The 18983-nt window shown below is 41.4% G+C and overlaps 3 protein-coding genes across 7 annotated transcripts in view; 2 read left to right on the top strand and 1 right to left on the bottom strand.

Annotated features, from left to right (window-relative positions):
• RB195_023801 (uncharacterized protein) overlaps nt 1-18983 on the bottom strand; it is a gene marked incomplete at both ends in the record, with an annotated part of 28578 nt that overhangs the window by 1327 nt on the left and 8268 nt on the right. Inside the window, 9 exons of one of the 5 annotated variants that reach the window (XM_064211354.1) lie at nt 372-488; nt 567-673; nt 735-865; nt 10074-10152; nt 13072-13215; nt 13338-13420; nt 14295-14418; nt 16882-17045; nt 17134-17225. In XM_064211354.1, the coding sequence (XP_064067238.1) occupies nt 372-488; nt 567-673; nt 735-865; nt 10074-10152; nt 13072-13215; nt 13338-13420; nt 14295-14418; nt 16882-17045; nt 17134-17225 (1041 nt within the window). Of the gene's footprint in view, nt 1-371; nt 489-566; nt 674-734; nt 866-2376; nt 2481-5317; nt 5421-5830; nt 6338-10073; nt 10153-13071; nt 13216-13337; nt 13421-14294; nt 14419-15948; nt 15959-16881; nt 17046-17133; nt 17226-18983 lie in introns of those variants that run through there. The other 4 variants (XM_064211357.1, XM_064211356.1, XM_064211355.1 and 1 more) reach the window with 4 other exon arrangements.
• Nucleotides 2611-3769, top strand: RB195_023803 (uncharacterized protein; the record flags this gene model as incomplete). Its single annotated transcript, XM_064211360.1, has 3 exons — nt 2611-2850; nt 2946-3298; nt 3340-3769. The coding sequence occupies 3 exons, from the start codon at nt 2611-2613 to the stop codon at nt 3767-3769; spliced, it is 1023 nt and encodes a 340-aa protein (XP_064067240.1).
• On the top strand, nt 4026-4745 carry RB195_023802 (uncharacterized protein; the record flags this gene model as incomplete). Its single annotated transcript, XM_064211359.1, has 3 exons — nt 4026-4217; nt 4443-4616; nt 4668-4745. 3 exons carry the CDS (start codon nt 4026-4028, stop codon nt 4743-4745), a joined length of 444 nt encoding a protein of 147 aa, XP_064067239.1.

The raw sequence follows: 18983 nt of genomic DNA, 5'->3' as shown, positions 1-18983 counted from the left end.
ATCCAAGCCGGATTAATTAACACCGAAACTTTATTCTTCATTCTCTTGCTTTCGTCCTTAAAATGCGGTTCATTGGTATAGTTAAAATATTTGTCGGCAAAATAAAAAAAATCGTCTGCTCGGAACCAAAAAAAAAGAGTCGAGACAGTGTGCGGTCAAGTCGATAAGTTCTACTGTTTGTGAGAAAGGAGTAAGCAAATTTCCACCTTGCCACGAAAAGAATCATAATTAGTACTGTAGAGATAAATTTGCTGTTTTAAACACTTTTTAATTGTGCAATTTTAAACACTTTTCTTTGGTCTGCACAATAAGGTGGCACCTTTACATGAAAGTCATTTTATCGAACAGACAACTCTTTTGAAATAGTTTACCTTGTCTTCTTCTTTAATGGCTCGGAAATGGTCAGCAATGAATGAAACGTTGTCAGTCATTCTTCTTATCAAATCGGGATGCAGTCCACGGAGATGTGCCAATTGCGACAACCGCATCTTAAGCACATTCAATTAAACTTCTAATTATGCCTGTTAGATTAATTATGCCCTTGTTATGCTTGTTTCCCAAACCACCTTGTTGTGCTCTCCTCTCGTCTTCTTCTTTTCATCTTCGTAACCAGAAGTTGGCACAGCCAAAAAGAATGGAGAAGGACGGCGCGAATCCAGAAGTTGACCGGCTTCTCGAAGCAGACAAGTGAAGAAAGGAAATATGTAGCGGCAGCAACGAATTCATGAACAAACCTCCCGACACGCTGCTTCCTCGATCACTAATATCGTCTAATACTTCTGCTCTTTTTATTCCAATATATTTTGGTAAAGTTTCGATAAAGACAGCTTGCATCCAGTGAGGCATTGGATGAGCAGAACCATCTCTAAGAAGCAAAATGAGAGAAGGTTTCAAGGTATGGTACAATACTGTGCACAGATTTCATGAAAGCGACAGTATGTCCACAGATATCATCGTCACTCACTGTCGCTTTTTTGATTCCTCAAACGATGACTATTTGAAGAAATAAAAAGTTACCAGGTAGATACCATTGGGCTGTTTCAGGTAATGTGCTCCTTAATAAACCTCTTTTCCAAAAACGGCTTATAGCAGCAAAAATATTTAAATTTGCTGTCGGCTTCAATTCATCCTTGCGTACTGTTGAATGAATATCTCGAAAGGGACATCACTGAGAAGGTCAGGGCTATATGTGTGAAGGGAATTTTCAATTGGAGATCATGAGGAACGTACATAAGGATTGAGGCGGAAGAGAGCATTTCTCGTAAGAGGGTGGAGGGATGAAGAGTGGGGCAATAGGTGAACTGAGCTAAGAAAAAAATGAAATAAATTCCAGGGGCTGTATGGTATCATGGCAACGGAACTCCGCGCGCTGTTACTGGTTGAAGATTAAATGATGAGTGAGTTTAAATTGTATCGTTGAGTTGTTGGAATTTAGAATTGACCTTTCTAAAGTTTCTATTTCCACTTGGCAGCATTGTTGAAGATGTTTAGGACCTGTTGGGAGATACAAGGACAATATGTGAATTAATATTTATTGCATACCTGTAAAGTAAACTCATGGAAGCTTTCTATAAAACATTCTGGAAATTGTTGAATTTATGTGGTAATTACTGGAGAAAATAAACATACAGCGGTTACAAGATAATGTGCGTGAAGATTAGAGTATTTACCCATCAACAAAATGCACAAGGTGTCTGACCATTCTTGACCCCCTTCATTAAACTACTTTTCCTTTCTGTCTGTTCTCCAGCCTTGTCAAACGTTTAAGGTGCAGTCTTAATCTCGACAGAAAATGAATGAATTCGATGCCTAACTGCAGCGGCTTAACAGCCAACACCTTTGAAGAATTACGTTGGACACTAAAGATAGAAGTGTAGGTAACACTAATGTCTGGCAATTTTTCTGACTTCCGATCATGAAAAATGCCTAGAACTGGTCGCATTTCTGGCTAACTTCGATTGTTAATATTCACGAAGACGGAATTGAAAAATTTGTTCCGGAGCATTCCGGAGGAAAGCCCGGCGAGGTAGAGTCAGGAATGACAACTTGGCTATCTTCGTTGCCTTCGTCTTCTAACATCAACCTATGGAGAAGAAGAAGTCGAAGCATTCAGTATGGACCAGAAGACGTTCTATCGGAAGATCATGCCTTCTACAAGGTCATAATTGACTATTCTAACGCCAAAATTGGCCCAAGAAGAACGCCTGAGGGACTACACATCGGGATCGACGGCCTACAATGGAATGAAGAGGGGAAGAGGCTCTCCCATAGATGGTCTTAGAACTCATGATGAAGAGTTCATCATGAGTTCTAAGACCATCTATGGGAACTCGCAATTCCAGAAGCCCTCTTCCGCACGCTAAACGTGAGAGTCACCCGGTGGAGGGTACCGCAATGAAGTCGACCACATCTTCGTCAGTAAAAGATTCTTCCTGACGGATGTCGCTGTTGTGCCAAAGTTCTATGCGGGATTGGACCATCGCCTCCTCCAAGGAAGATTTTCCTTCACAATGAGAGAAGAGAAAGCCGGAAAGTTGAGAGAGAAGTCCCAGAACTATCATTAGCTGGGATCTCCTCTCTACACTAGCCGGCTTTTGGGAAGATTTCGCAATGGAGGAATATGACCGGCCCCTTGAACACCTTCACGACTGCACGAGGAAGGCTGAGGGTTTTAAAACCACCAAGAGACATCCTTCTCTTAAAACTCTTGAGCTGATACGCGAGCGTGGAGTAGCACGAGCCGCAGAGAACCAAGAAGTCACGTCCAAGCTCGCAAGGCTTTGCAGAGAGGAGATAAAGGAAGACCTCAAAGAGAGAAAAGCAAAAGTGCTGGTTGAAGCTGCAGAGGCGGTGAAAAGCATCCACTATGCCCGTCGAGACTTCGCCAGTCGCAAGACAAGGATGACTGTTCTCCTGAACCCAAAGGGAACAGCCATTACATCAAGAAGGGGATGGAGAATATCATCTACGACTTCTACTCTGATCTCTTCGACACCTACGTCCACTTGCCTCCTGACCATCTGAGGGAAGACAGACATGTCATTCCAGAAGTTCTCCCGTCCGAAGTACTACATGCTATTATGTCGGTAAGAAATCGTACGGCACCCGGTTTCGACAGAATAAAACCTGAACACCTGAGGAACCTTCTGCCAGTACTCATCAATACCCTGGTGAGGCTCCTTACACGTTACCTGTCGAAATACAAGGTTCCTAAACCGTGGAAGACCAAGGAGGCCGTGTTGTTGTATAAAAAGGGAGATCCACATGACATCGGCAACTATCGCCCAATCTGCTTACTGTTCGTCATCTACAAGCTCTTTGCAAGAGTGATCCTTAAAGGATTGAAAAAGTCTTGGATCAAGGACAGCCATGCAAGCAAGCAAGGTTTCGAAAAGGATTCAGCTGGGCTGACCACATTCACACTGTTTCGAAACTCATCGTGGTGTCACGAGAATGCAAGATACCGCTCTGTCTCACCTTCATCGACTTGAAGAAGGCATTCGACACAGTTGAGACGGAAGCGGTCGTGGAAGCCTTGGACAACCAAGGTGTCCCTACTAAGTACATAAAGGTGCTTCGAGAGTTGCACAGCAACTTCACGACCGGAATTTCGCCATTCTACAAGGATATCATCATTGACGTGAAGAGAGAGGTCCGTCGGGGTGATACAATCTTACTCAAAATATTCACGGCCACCCTCGAGAACGCAGTACGAAAATTGGAATGGAAGGACATGGGCCTCGAGAACGCAGTACGAAAATTGGAATGAAAGGTTGATGGTCGGCAGCTGCATCATTTGCGCTTTGCTGATGACATCGTACTGATAACACCTAGCATCAGTCATGCGGAACGAATGCTGACCGACGAACGAACTCGATGAAACATGTGTATGCATCGGTCTTCAATTGAATCTGCAAAATACGATGTTCATGCGTAACGGATGAGTCTCGGATGCCCTATTCCCGCTCAACGGAACGAACATATCCGATTGCACCAACTACGTTTATCTGGGTCGGGAATTGAACATGATGAACGACCTGGCTACTGAGCTAGGCAGGAGGAGACGAGCGGCTTGGGGAGTGTGTAAGAGCATCGAGGATGTAGTGAAGAAGACCAAGAACACACGGCTCCGTGCTCACCTCTTCAACACCACCGTATTTCCTGCTTTGACCTATGGTTCGCAAACCTGGGCATTTCGCAAGCAGGAAGAAAACGCGGTGAACGCCCAATTGAGAGAGCGGTGATAAGAGTACCTCGCTTCACTCAAGTGAAGGACGGGATTCCAACTTCTCTCCTACGTCAGCGATTTAAGATTAGAGATGCCGTCGCGTTTGCCAGGGAAAGTAAAATAAGGTGGGCCGGGCACGTCATGTGCCTTAACGATAATCGTTGGACCAGAGCCGTGAGCGACTGGGTTCTCCGCGATATTAAGCGCACTACAGGAAGATCGCCGACCCGATGGTGAGATTTCTTCAAGAAGTCCTTCAAAGAAAATTATGATGCTCTTCGTGTCCCACGCGAAAGGAGGATCCACTGGCGACTCTGGCACGCGATCGCGACAAAAGGAAGAATTACTGGCGCCCGCTCGACCAGTTCGAAAATCAATGGGAGTCAAGGTGATCAAGGTGATCAAGGTCCCCTTTGTATTTCTGAAGTGCAAGTTTTAGGAAGCAGTAGAGTCAGCTTTGCTTTGCAGTACTGGAGAAGGTTTTGCTTTGCTAAAAAGTCTACTTTACAACTATTAGACATTAATGTAAAGTCTGTGTAGTTCATTTTAAAAACGCTGAATTCAACTGAATGAAATCAGTCCATAACCACCTAATTTTATCTCTCTCATATCTTCCACTTTCCTGCGACAGTTCTCCGTTACTGCCAATTCAACAAAATCCCTGTTTCGAAGACGTAACGTCGGAAATTCGCTGAGGAACTAATGGTAAATGGGTAGTTCCCTAGGTGACGTAAGCGAAAAAACATCAAGTAATAGAAGAAGCAGATTTGTAGAGAAGATTATTGAAATATTTTTGTTGAAAGAGTTCTGCAATCTAAAATATATGAAACATCTCTAAATACTGATCAAAGCAAATAATACAACAAGAACGGGAAGACTGAGCTGCACATATCGATTTAGAGAGGAACGACGAGAAAGACAAACGAAAAAAAATTAACATTTTTCCCTTGACAATGTGATAATGAGACGGCGCAGGATCGACATTCCTTTTATCTAAAACTCTGCAATGAAGAAAGAAACTCGAAGCTGTACCTAAAAGATGAAAATTTTGATGTTATGTCCTTTTCCACAGTTTAGACGTAGATTTACTTACTTAGATGGCCCGTCTTCACTGAAGGTGCTGCCCCAGCGTCTTCTCCAGTCGTTTCGCTCCTCATTAATGTCATCCAAGATGTTGTCAAGTTTGAGGTACCTTGAGAAGATAGGTGCGATAGGGAGAAACCGGACTCTCCTCAGGTAAAGGGGGTTTAGCCCATGGGGTGCAGCTCAAGTGAAGGGGGTCCTTTCGCCGACCGTTCAAAAGTGAAGAGGGTCAGAGAAGCGGCTCCGACTATCGTATATATGATTGAAAAGTTCCTTAAGCTGCATGCAGCTGACCTCCCAATTGGTCCGTCCGTGCAACAAACGCATCATTCCATCTATTTGGTGGCTCCTCTCAAGGCGTTTAGCATCTCTTGGGATCCACTCCAGCATTTAGTCAATCTATCGACGATTCTTCTCACAAGTGACCAGCTTATCCACGCGTCGCTTTTCAATACATATATGTATATATATATATATATATATATATATATATATGCCGCTAAATAGCGAATTTGGCACCCTATTCTCAAGTTCGAGCTGTTAAGATCAGCTAGATGTTGCTTGCGCTGGTTGGACTTCAGAAGGCATTTCTCAAGGGCTCTGAGGGTAGTACGTAGCTTCTTAAACGTGGCAGCGGCGTCAGTCTTTGTTGGAAGAATTGACGAGTTGAATAAGTTAACACGAAGATCTTGATATGTCAGCTGATGCAGTCGAGTAAATGAACACGGAGATTTGTATGTCAGCTGATCATTCCTAGTTCCCCTGATGGGTGCTATAGCTGCCCACACTGCTCCCATCCATCTATTCAGTTGTTCCTTCAAGTCGTTCTCCATATTAATAGAATGCCCAGGTCTGAGGTGTACGGATGACGAAGTTTCCGCGATTTCGGAGCCTTCACGTTGTGCTTCTCCATCCCCACAAGAGGCATTCTTCATGAAAAGTGTCTTCCTTGTGTTTATTTGCAATTCTATTCTTCTCCCTGCTTCGTTCAATTCCTGGACGATCGTCTCTGCTTCATTCGTACTTCTAGAAAAAAAAAGATGTTGTCCGCAAAACGAAGGTTTGAGAGGACTCTTCAATCAACATCCAAGCCCCCTTCTTCCCATGAAAGAGATCTCATTATCCATTGTAACGCAGTCGTGAACAGCTTCGGCGATATAGTATCGCCTTGTCGTACCCCCCTTCCAATGGGTATGTTGAGGGGGCGGCAGAAAAGCTGTATCTTAGTAGTGCATCGATCGTAGTAATTAGCTAATGTCCTCCTATACGAAGCGTCCACACCTTAATCGACCAGCGCTGACAGTATTGCATTCGTTTCTATGCTGTCGGAGGCTTTCTTATAGTCGACGAAGGTTAAAACAAGAGGTAGGCGGTATTCCCGGCAAACCTCTATGACCCTCGACACGATCTGGATGTATTCCATCCTGCTAAACACCTGACGGAATCCAGCTTGTTCCTGCGGCTGGACTTCATCCAGCGTCCTAGATATGCGCGTGAGGATGATCCTAGTGAATACTTTGTATAATACGCTCAACAAGCATATCGGACGGTAGTTCCTAAGGTCCTCTCGGTCGCCTTTCTTATGAATAAGAACGGTTTGCGTCTTATTCTTTCACTGGTCGGGATTCTTTCTTTCTGGAGATAGGACGTCATTTGCATTACTTGCGGAGGCCACCACCCCGAAGAAAGTCTGCTGATATAAAATCAGGTCCAGGGACTGTGCCAGATTTTATAGTCTTGATAGCGACTCGTACTTCCAAAGGGAGCATCCGTAATAAAATTTCACCATTGGAAATGATTGGGATTGGCACCGGAGTTGACGAACGGAAAAGCTTCGAGTAGAACTTCTCCGTAATGACTTCTATCTTACGACATGAAGAGGTGCTAATCCCGTTTTTGGTGCTGTTTCCCTAATTTTTTGAATAGCTTTGATGCTGTTTCCCGAATTTTGTAAATGTATTCCAAAAGATCCTCCTGCAAAGCTTATTTGCAGCTACCGTTTGCTACTAACAGTTCAATATGCGATGTATTTGCATGTTTTCAAAATTGGTTCCATCTTTGTTGGGCGCTGCTTGGAGGCAAGTTTAGCACAAGCTCGCGGTCCTCTGAGCAGTAGGCCGTAGTCCACCTTTGGTTCTCCTTGATGTGCCCCTTGGGACAAGAAGCTCGAGTATGCAATCGTTGTATACGACTTCTTTCCTCCTTCGCTGCCGACAGCAGATGTTTCTTCCATTTTTTTTTTTGGCTAAGCCGTGTTTTTTTCATGAAAGAGGCGATGATTAGAATCACTACAAAAAATGAAAGTAACGAGGTCTCAAGTAGACACTACCTCTAGTTGGTGAATATCTGGTCCATCTCCGCACGAGTCGCGTTATTGGGCGATTTCCATGACCACCGACGATAATCTTCATCTATGAAAAGAAATTTTCCATGAAGGAGGAAAGCGGAGCCAAGAGCCCGACTAGACGATTGTCCTTTTCGATATTTCAGGTGATATCTTCGGAAGCCGTATTCCACTTCCGTGGCCTTTCTTAGCTTTGCGCTGAAGTCTCCGACAAAGAATTTGTAGAAGGACTTCTCGTTGCGGATCACCTCCTTCAGCTCCTCATAAGCGCGTCTAGTTCAGATTAATTTTCTGTGGATGTTGGTAATCAGCAGTTGATTCTGCTAAAGAATTTTTGTACGGAGGCGAAGAATGTCCAGCCTAGGTGTTAGGATCTCGTGTGAATCGAGAAGATGGACGACAGATGGGTGCCACAACAAAACCAACACCACGTACATTTCGTGACGGAACCTTTTCTTCCCGAATAATGAGTGTAGTTTCATTCATCTGTCGTAATACAGAAAATGTAACTTTTTGCGTTCGAATAAAAATCCGAATATTAGGAAAAATGTAAAACTTTCAATTCTTCCCAACCAATTCATTCCAAGTTTCAGAAAAGCTTGGAATTGACAAGAATATAGTATGACCATTTTGCAGGACGAACCTTATTCTTCCTAATCTTAAATGGAACAGAGACGGGAAAAGAGGCACTTTTCCAGTCTCTGTCCTATTTAAGTTCCGAAAAACTGCAGTGTGACTGTTTTATGGGCCAAACCTTATTCTATGAAGTACTGGTAAAAGTACATCTTAAGATGATCTTTTCACGAACTTGTTTACGATCTTCCGGACATGACAATTTTCAAAAAATCTGAGCTAATTTGGCCATTAAATTTCAAGTCTTCATCCTTCAGGTATACTTTCAAGTCTTCTGCTCTTTTGCAAAAATTTGGATCAGCGGAATGTGGAACCTGCGTACCACTATCAAATTGTCACTAAAAAGTGCAAATTTTCTTGTCTGTCTTTTTTGTCGTTCCTCTGTAATTACACCTATGCTATGAAATACTATTAAACTATACATCTCACTGTTCTCGTTCTCGTTGTATTATGTGTTTTAATCAGTACTCAAAGAATTTCTATAGATTTAGAATGTGGAACTGTTTCAATTATAATATTTCAATGGCATTCCAGCAAATTTGCTTCTCCTACCACTTGCTCCACTTGGTGCTTCTTTGACTCTATCACCTGCCGAATTTCCCTTTTGCAATGCGTTCCTCAGCGAATGTTTGATGTTGCGTTCTAGAAACGTAGGAAATTCCTGAAGATTGCTCTCACGAAGGCACGGAAAAAAATCACTTCTTCTGTGCTTTATGCGACTCGCTTATGAAACTAGTGATTGAAGAACTATGTTTGCGAAGAACCAAATTAGGTGGTATGTACTCAAAAAACATAAAAAAAAAGCTTTTTGTGTTTGGATCTTTATATTTTCATTGTTTCGATGCAACAACTAATACAAACACATAAGTAGTTTTGGCGCTTGTAACTTTGTATTGAACGCTCCTAAAACCGCCACAACACCCACGGTAGAACTTTCGAATATTGTTCGAGAAACTTGCTTGAAAAGTATTGAGCGCGTTTATGCGAAAGATTCCACGTTACCTCTGGTATTTCCCCTTGGTTCTGTAACTGATAGGTTAGTTTGTTTAGAGGCAAATTTGGATGAAAGTTCGATTTTCGCATCTTTCGTGAACAGCACAGAGTTCGGAATGCAGACTACAAGTATGAGCGTGCTTACGCTCAAATTTCCCTAGTAATTAAAAATCGCGTCGGAAACGGCCTTAGTTCCTACGATATACGTTCACCTTTCTACGCGCGCTGCGTAAATGAGCGAACGGTCGACACCCCGAACGTACACCTCGAAAGTGAATGGGGTATCCTCAGAAGCCTTATCAAATAAAACCTACGAATACGCTGAGAAAATTGCAGCGTGAAACAAAGGTGGCCCGTTTTAACGTGCCTCGTAGGAACTAAAGCCGTTTCCGACGCCGTTTTTCAGAACGGTTACGGGGAAACCGAGCGTAGTCACACTCATACTCATCCTACATCTACACCCCGAACTCTACATTCTCCACGAAGGTCCTAACATTGGAAATTTCATGATACGCTGCTTTTAAATTTAAAAGTATTTCCTCTTCAGACTAGTTTTTTCTCCTAAAAAGCAAACCCTCATAGGTTGCAAAGGCATTTCTACGGATAATTTAACAAATGTGTTCTATGAGTACCACTCAATTTCGCCCTCTGCAAATATCATTCTTTAGTTACCCGCTCCATAAGTTAGTCGCATTAAGCACTGATAAAGTGGTTGCCTATTCCCATGTCTTCGAAAGGGCAACCGAAAAAAGGAATAAAATTCGTTAGTTCAACAGAAAGCTATGCACGTACCTTCGGTAATAGTTGAGTGAAAGTACTGAGAGAAGAATAGACATTGCTACAAGAAACATCGTGAATAAAAGATAGCGCCCTGAAATGTGTGTGAAATACCTGATTATAATAATGATAAAGTTAGAATGGTCTCTCTTTGAAAAAGTAATGCTTATGGTTATTAATATTCAACGACCAATAACTCAAGTTACTGAAACAGGATAGGTTTGTGAAACCGAACCAAGAGTAGAGTGCTGTCTCCAAATTTGCCGATGATATTTTTAAAACCTGGATGTTCCTAACATTTGTTCATACAGTTGTTGCGTTAAGTGAAGAATGGGCGAACCAATTTTCGACTCATAACTCTACTCATAGTAAGAGAGGTGGGATCAAATTGAGTTCGTTAAGCAAGTAGGAGAAAAATTATAATAATGATATTGTCCCATAAGGCAGCACAGTTTGTGACGTTGAGCGCAAACGCTCCTAGCAAAGAGAATACTCTATTAGAGGCATTTTATGACCCAAGAAGTGAAAACGCACATTGTTGTCACCAGGTTTTGTTCAAAATAATGTTCCCTGAGGACATTACAGTTCGATCATTTCGTCCGAACATCTCAAGTTGTTATTTGCGGCTTCTCTTCTTCAGAAGAGGCATCCTCGAGTTCACAACAGTTCGATACAATCTGGCTTATTGTTTTGATTCAAGATGATCTTCTTAACTTATTGCGATTGTTGAATTAATTCCTCAAAAGTTTTGAGGAGAATTTTGTTGGTTCCAAAAGCAGTATTTCTGTTTTTACAGATGGATTGAAAGCTTGTTCTCAGATAATACGGACCAAAACATTCGAAAATTTTGAGCATTTCTTCGGCTTCATTCTTCGATTGCTTCGAGTTTTGTCGTGAGACGTGAAGACAGGGTGTCGCGAAACTAACATACGGGATGTCAGGGGTAAAATTTAGAGTTCGGGGTGTAGATTACGACCAGGAATTGAGCGGTGTCCCACTCAATTCCCCTTAATCGTCCTGAAAAACGACATAGAAGAAACGTTCTTTCCTATGAGATATGTTAGAACGCAGATGCTCCGGTTTCCTCAGAAGCATATTTACTTGAATACCTAGGTTTTGCATGATTAAGTTGCTAAGGAGACCTCACTAAGCTTTAACCGCTCGCTCCTAGACGGAGCACGTGCATGATGATTTCGCGTTTCAACGTATCTCGTAAGAACAAACACGGTTCCAACGCCACTTTTCAGGACGATTAGGGGAAACTGAAACATATTCATAGTCAAAATCTGCACTCCGAAATCTGTGTTTTAGTTAACTCTCTCAGCTGCGCCGGTTTTGCTAAAAACTGCCGTTAACAATTCGAGAAAAATTGAAAGTTTGAAATATATGTCGTCATGGCGTAAGCCATAAAGACATATATTTCAAACCAAAAGCTATCCCACAGAGATAAATGTATATATCCTTCATTTACAATACATCACATGTGAGTTCTAGATTGCAAATGCAGTCGTGTGAATTGGGTACTCAAGGGCAGCGCGTTACAAAATTGATGGTGTTAGTATCTCTAACGAATAAGGAGCGTTAGGTATGTTGTTCGCAAATATGAAAAGGATCACATTCAACTCCGCAGTAATTCAGGAAGAGGTGTGCGAAAAAGATTATGGAACTCCGCTTGCCCGATTGCAATCCGCAACGCGCCCGCGTTTGGGCGGATAGGACATTGCTGTTGCTTATTTGTGTTATGCTGATAGGCTTACTACAACGTTCTATCTGCTCTTGTATTAACCACAATTGCCCGTCCATCAGTACGTGTACCTGACGCGAATTCCCAGCTACACTCAAAGATCAAGAGGACCTCAAAGGTGGGTAAGTGATCTTGTTTATTATACTACACTACTACACAGTTAGCTAAAGTGCCGCTGACAAGAACAAGACTGCGCCGTACATCGCAAAGGGGAAATATCGAGTTAAGAGTGTGAGACATGCGTGATACCGGAAACCAACATTTGGACGAGAGGACAGAGCTATGTTCAACAATGCTGTAGTAAACGGTGTTGAGGAGCGAGAGAAGGCAAGAAAAGAAATATTGCCTTAGGCAATACTCAGGTTTCTCCTTTTGTATCGCATATAATTGAGAATTTGAACATTTTACATTTTACACCCGACACTTTACATAGTCATATTCATTATAGCGTTGCTTAAAATAACAAAATAAAATTATTTCATTTTCTATCATGCTATCCATTGGAAGAGAATGGCTTATCTCATAATTTTTCGAGTCCTGTTTTTGTTTTGGATGCAAGTGTACTCCGAGGATTCGATTAAAGCCGATTGCAAATATAAGTAGTTTCTTGCTGCTACATACCATTTCTTAAAAAAGATTTTTAGTTTTGAACATATTTTTGAAAATAGCTGGAGAAGGGCTATCTGGTGCCGTCAATTTGTGTTTTTTTTTCAAATAGTTATCGTTTAAAATTAGATTTTAAGTTGCAGTAGTCCAAGTGAGCGTTCCGCAGTGAAAATGTCTACAGAAGATTAGTGGTAACGCCTGACAACAGCGAAGCTCAGGAGTTTTTCGTCCGATTATATTAAGCTATCCGTGTAAATAAGCCTTTTCCTTTTCCGATAAGATACTATCCACTATTATTATTATTCTTATTGGTACTAATATATTTATTACCATTGTTGCGCTGACTTATTGCTGATCCTCGTTATGTTCAAAGAAGAATGGCAAAGGAACAAGCACTTTTCAGTTAGAGTCGATTCTGAGGAAACTCCAGTCCACCATTACCTTGAACGTGCACTATAGTTTGCACATTACCTATCAATTTCTCATCAAAGAAGACCATTTATTGTTTTTACGTTTATTTAAAAAAATACTACTTTTGGAAGAATGAAAACAAAATTGTATCATGTAGCCGATCACTAGTGAGCTTTTAGGACCACTAGCGCTTTGGCTGGCTCCAAATTGTTCAGTCAATGAAATGGTAACTTTTTTTGAAGATAAACTCACCAATCAGAGGAATCACTAGAGAGGTCGGCGGGATGAGTTCAATTAAAACTAAATAAAACACAGTAAGCGAAACCAGAATTGAGATAGAAAATGTCATCTTGTGCTCGATCGGAGGAATATAGAATACGAACGTGGTCAATATGGCTGAAATGTGTTATATACTTAAAATACTATGATTGCGATGAAGAAACATTGCTCCTGTTTCCACTTTTCCAAAAAATCGGACGCTTCGAACTTAGAAGACATGCCAGGCTTTTGATTAATACCAGTGTTTAGTAACTGTTCCGTAACTTGAACTGGCGCGAAGGAAGTTGAAGGGTGGGGGATTCCAAAAGTCTCTAATTGGTACCTGAACAAATAACGACTGAAGCACAAAAGTCGTTCAAAATTCGTTGTGTTTCCTATTTTCTGGAGGTTGATTGCGAAACATTTTTGAAACTCGCCGTATACAAGGCTGAATCAACTGGAGTACGAATAGAAGCTTTTGCATGCGGAAAAAAGAAATTAATTTGGAAGAAAAGCGACGAAGAAAATGTAGTTGGTGGGTGGGGGCACTCGGTGGCGCCCTTATTTCTCGACGTTCTAACTTACTTTTTCTCTTGATAATATTAGCTCACATGTCATAGATCCTCTCAGACTAATGCTTAGGTCTTATGGCCTCGATTGGTTTAATTATTTACTTCGAGAAATAAGGGCGCCACCGAATGCCCCCCTCCCAAGTACATTTTACCCAAAACGACAAATGGTCACTTAACGTAGTTATGCCAATCAACCGCCGTATATAAGGCCGAATCAATCTGCCACTCATTTGCATAGCCGCAAAAATGGCTGCTGCTAACTTGCTCCTTTCCGTGAATTCAATATTATTACTCTGTGGCTGAAGTTTGCATCGAAGCTGCCGAAGTGCAAAGAAGAAATTAACGAATGGCTTGCAGATCGTGAATTGCTATAGAAGGAGCGATTATGCTTCAACAGTACACACCGGAACTTGAGAACGATGTTTGTGCTCTAATCGTTACCTACTTAAATAGCGATTAGATCACTCTTGGAATGCTCCTCTCCCACAAATTCCTTTTCCCTGTAAACTAATTATTAATAATTAAGCATCAGTGCTCTTCGCAAGATTTTCACTTTGCGTGCCGCTCCTCACACCTCCACACATTCTTGAGTGCCTTAGACATTGCATGCCGCGCACGCGCAGCTACTGTGTGCGTATTTCGTACCAGCGAGCTGCTTTCTTGTTGCCTTCTCTCGCAAAGCTGGGGCCAACCCATTCGCACGCATAAGTATATGCTGGGTGCTTTGGTACTCTCTTGTTCTCTATTGTTTTCTTGTTTGCACGCTCATCTTAACCGTTCAAATTAATTCTGTATTTTGGAGTTGTTGTCATGTATGCATACCGTCTTATAGAGTGAATTGGGGGAGGGGGGAGTGCTCAGGAGGTACCCAGACTGGGGTGCGTGTAAAGAGGGTCCCGGCGGAATTTCCAGCATGCCCCGGTCATGCCTCGTCAAGGCAATTAGCGATGGTGCGCGTCCTAAAGAGATTCACTTTTGTTGGCACCTAAATAACTGACTCTGCTTACCTACCGCTAATCATACACTGCGTCACCGGCTAGGATATAATTCACTATGTGTTGAATTGTTCTGGAGAATCAGACACATTCACTGCAATTTTGTAACGTGAGGTGATCTCAATTAAGTAATCGTACCAGAAGCAAGAGAAATCCTCACGTGAAGTTTGAGATAAGGATGTATAGCTAATAGCTTCAAATTATGTGCATAAAAATTTTCGTTAATTCCCGCTCTCAAAAGTAACTCAAAAGTAATGAGAATTAACGTTATCCTGTAACTCCCAAGCTTTTTTGTAGCCTAACTTATTTCTGGACAGAGGGACCTTCTGTATCTCTGACTTCCAGGAACCTACAGGAAGAAAAAGAGTTCAAATTTGGTAAGATTTCTAGACTTTCTGAAGGTGTTATAAAGACAAACTCACTGCCTTTCTTTATTAGAACACCATACAAAATCCCATGTACTTCTATCTAACGCTATTATTCTTTGACTTATTCGGTCATTTCGACAGCGCACACCACTCTTCTTTGCATATTTTCTTGTAACTCCGCAGTTTTCTGCGTCCCTGTGGCTAGAAAAACATTTAAGACGGTTGTCTGCGTCTTCATGAACTACTGGAGCGCGACCTCTTCGAGGTATGCTCGCGTATCCGCCGGCATATCCACTGGGCACGTTATGTCTCGGAGGCATTCGCGGAGAATCCGCCGGGACCCTCTTTACCGTTCCCCCCCAGACTGATTAGGTGCAGCCGATGTGTATGCCTGCAGCAGTGACCGCTGCTATGCCTATCCAGGCGCACTGTCCATCCTTAGGCCCCGCCCACTCCTTCTACCGAGGGCCCGCGTGATACTACTACCTCGATGAACTCATAAAGCGAACTTATAAGAACATTAACTTCACAATGAGAAACTCGTTTGTAAATGGAAACCTTTAGGGAAAATTTGTCGTACTTCTAAAAATGACAGGAAAAAGGCAAGATAACACAAAGCGGAAGACAAAGTTCTAAGATATATATTTCTATCTTTTTATACGAATAAAAGTTTTACTTCAATTTCTACACTGGTAACTCGGCGATCGCTTCACATATTTCCATGTTTAAGAAATCGATATGGTTAAAAGCAGTCGTAAACTGACGACCTTACGGCACTCTATCCGTAAGCTATGCCTGCAGGGATATTGTGTGCCTGCAAGGCAGTCTTCGCACTTGTCAGGACGATTGATAGCATCAACAATCGGTCCAACATCAATAAAACAATCTAAGATAAACAGAAACAAATACGGAACAAAAATTAAATATACAACTTACCAACAATAAACTAAAACAGAAACATTCTTAGAAGGGTGCGTGAATAATACGTATCACTAAAAGTAAGTCAAGTAAGAATAGAATTTCAAAAACCAAAAAAAAAACAATTCTAAGCTTCCCCACTTTTGAATCCGATAAGGAATAAGCTATCGCCTAGCGGAACGGTCCGCTATCACTATCGACCGTATCGGAGCGCAATTATCGACGCACGCAACTCATTCTGACAGCTGCTTTGGGTACCTCCTGGTGATGCTTTGATGGCAAGAGGCTTAGGACTACCAGCCATTTTCCAAGCATATAACTCTCCCTTACTTTTCCATTTCCTTATTCTTTTGCCGATGTACTCTTTTTAGTGTCGTTCCTAAGGTAGTCAACACACGTGTGTAGCCAGTGCTCTGGAAACTAGAAGTACACAGGTACCAGATAAGCCCATGGTTGAAAAAGGAGACCTTTAGGGGACCTGTGTTCTTAGAGAGGCGAATTCCACCGTATCATCGATAGACCTAGCCTCAGTAAATAAAACTCGGGCCAACACAAAGTCCTCACTCTAATAGGTTGTGCTGCTATATTTCTGTGACATTACGGGTAACACTCCTGTTGCCTGGACACACTCTCAAACTATCAGGCCTTAAGTTCTCTCAATGTCTCAGTATTAATTTAGCATCGTTGTTATGTAATAAGTGAGCGTATGATAAGTTCATGTCAGAATTAGTACTATCGATTTTCTAAGTTGTCCGCTTTCGTTTAAAAGATGAGTCTAACATCTTGTTAATTCAGTGTAATGATGATGTAAGCATGATCAAGTCAATTGTTGACGAATTCTAATTATAGCTCGGACAGATGTTAATCTCAGAAATGAGATGAAGGCCCAATTTAGCATGATTCCATCTCAGCGAGACAAATCAGTTGCTCTGTTCAACGCAGCGTACTTACCTATCAGCATACAAGGTATCACCAAATTCACTGTGTAAAACAGAGTCTTTCTCCGTAGTGCTATATCAAACGTGACGTCGATATAAAAGTCTTGTCCACAGCAACCGGGGTACAGTTGCTCATGACGTTGGGATGTCAGAGACATCAGATCCCACTCAAGGCTCCTAAAAATCAACACTTGTAACAATCGTAATAAAACTGCCTTGTTCTCATCTCTGGGGCTTGAAGAGTTCGAATAATAAAACAGCTCACTGATAAAATCCAGATAAGTCCATGCCCTTTTCCAGGTATTGGTACTCTTTTCCAGTTTCATCTTCTCGGTTTATGATTGGAGAATCAATGGACTAAACCGAAACTTGATAACCGAAAGTAACACAGAAAAACTGATCAAGAATGCTGAGAGGTTCATAAACAGCATGGTTGAAGCTTTACTATTTTATGTACAACTGTTTTTTTTTTTTACAACAGCGACTTTTAGCCTATGCACTAACAATCTGTAATATTGTTCGTTGTTTCCATGAAGTTAGTAGAAAAAATTTAAAAAGCTCAAATAAATTAAAATAATGTTGATATGACTCTACAGCTTGTAAGTGATGTAAGTAAGCTCATAGACTCGGTAACATAGTGCTCTTCTTATTTCGCGATTGTACTCAGCCCCACATGTTATGACATGTTAAAGACAGTTGCAGCATTTTCTTCTGAGGCTTAAGGGCGCATTGCCACCATAAACATGGCTGACCACGTTGCTCAGTCTAATAAACACCCAGGAAATGTTCCCTGTTCTAAACGGAACAATTTATCACAGCGCCGGTGCCACACCGCAAGGATACGCAGTCATTGGCTAAATATGGTAAGGATCCAGATATGAGCGGAAACATTATTCACAGAAACTCTTATCCAGCTTCTGTGATGGTTCGGGCTGGAGTTTACACCACAGGACGTACACTACTGCTTTATATTGAGAAAGGTGCCAAGGTCAGTACAGATATTTATCTCAATGAATGAAGTGCTTTCCTGGGCTCAAAAAAACTTTAAAAATTCAATTTGGACCTTTCAACAGGATGGTGCACTCACTCACAAGTCCAAAAAGGAGTGAATCTTCCCAATTTCATTTCTGCGGCAGTCAAAATTGCCAGATTTTAATGGTAGGACTATTCCATTTGGCCTGTTCTGGAGGAGGAACAAAACAAGTGAAATAAATACAAATGAATAAGAATAAATTTTGCACTGTTCACGCGCGATTTGAAGCTTATTTTAACGATGAAAGCTGACCCTGATAGAGAATGAGTGCAGGACATGGTTGAATTTTGGTGTTTTAAAATAAACATTTAAATCCAAAAAATCTAGAAAGCCTAGTAAGGATGCGTTCTGTGGGAAAAGGTTTCCGTTGTAAAATAATTAAATTATCGTTCTTAGACAACGTCTGATATTTTTGAAAGTTAGTTGAGAAATGTCGGGAATTTTGGCAAACTTTCTCACCTATAACATTTTCAGATAGAATAAGTTTTTATTAGGAATGAACTCGTCATTGGACTTTGTTCGAAGTCACACACATTTTGACACGCAGCCAAAGTTTGAATTTTCGTACTCTTCCTCGTTTTGCGACTACGGTAGCACGATCAAAAATTGCCATTTTCTGATTAGAGCATAAAGAAAAACTCTTGACTGCAAATTTTCATCTTTAAAATTGTGCAGGTTCTCTCTAAAGCTATGTACATTAGACATGTAGAAACAATATGAAAAACAATATGAATATGAAAAATTTAGTGTCTTTTTCAACTAGGTTTCAAAAGGACTAGGAAAAATCTTTTTTTTTTGTTTTTCTTAGTCCAAAATTTGCGAAAAAAAAATTTTTTTTATGAAGCCTGTTTCGCTCACTGAAGCTCATTCACCAAAAAGAATACTAATATCTTGCCGTTATACCTCTTTTTGATTTATTCTGTCATGTTACTTCCTCTTTCAACTTTCTCTCAATTTTTGATCTATTCCGTCATGGTACTTCCTCTTTCAACTTTCTCTTGTTGACTCCCGCATCTTCTAGCTGGTTTGGTCTTGTCTAGATTGTGGTGGTTAGTCACCTTAAGGATCACGAAAGTTGATGA

Source organism: Necator americanus, chromosome X (genome assembly GCF_031761385.1).
Source record: "Necator americanus strain Aroian chromosome X, whole genome shotgun sequence".
Lineage (NCBI taxonomy): Eukaryota > Metazoa > Nematoda > Chromadorea > Rhabditida > Ancylostomatidae > Necator > Necator americanus.
Note: the sequence above shows the minus strand (reverse complement) of the source record. Positions and strands in the feature narration are given on the sequence as shown.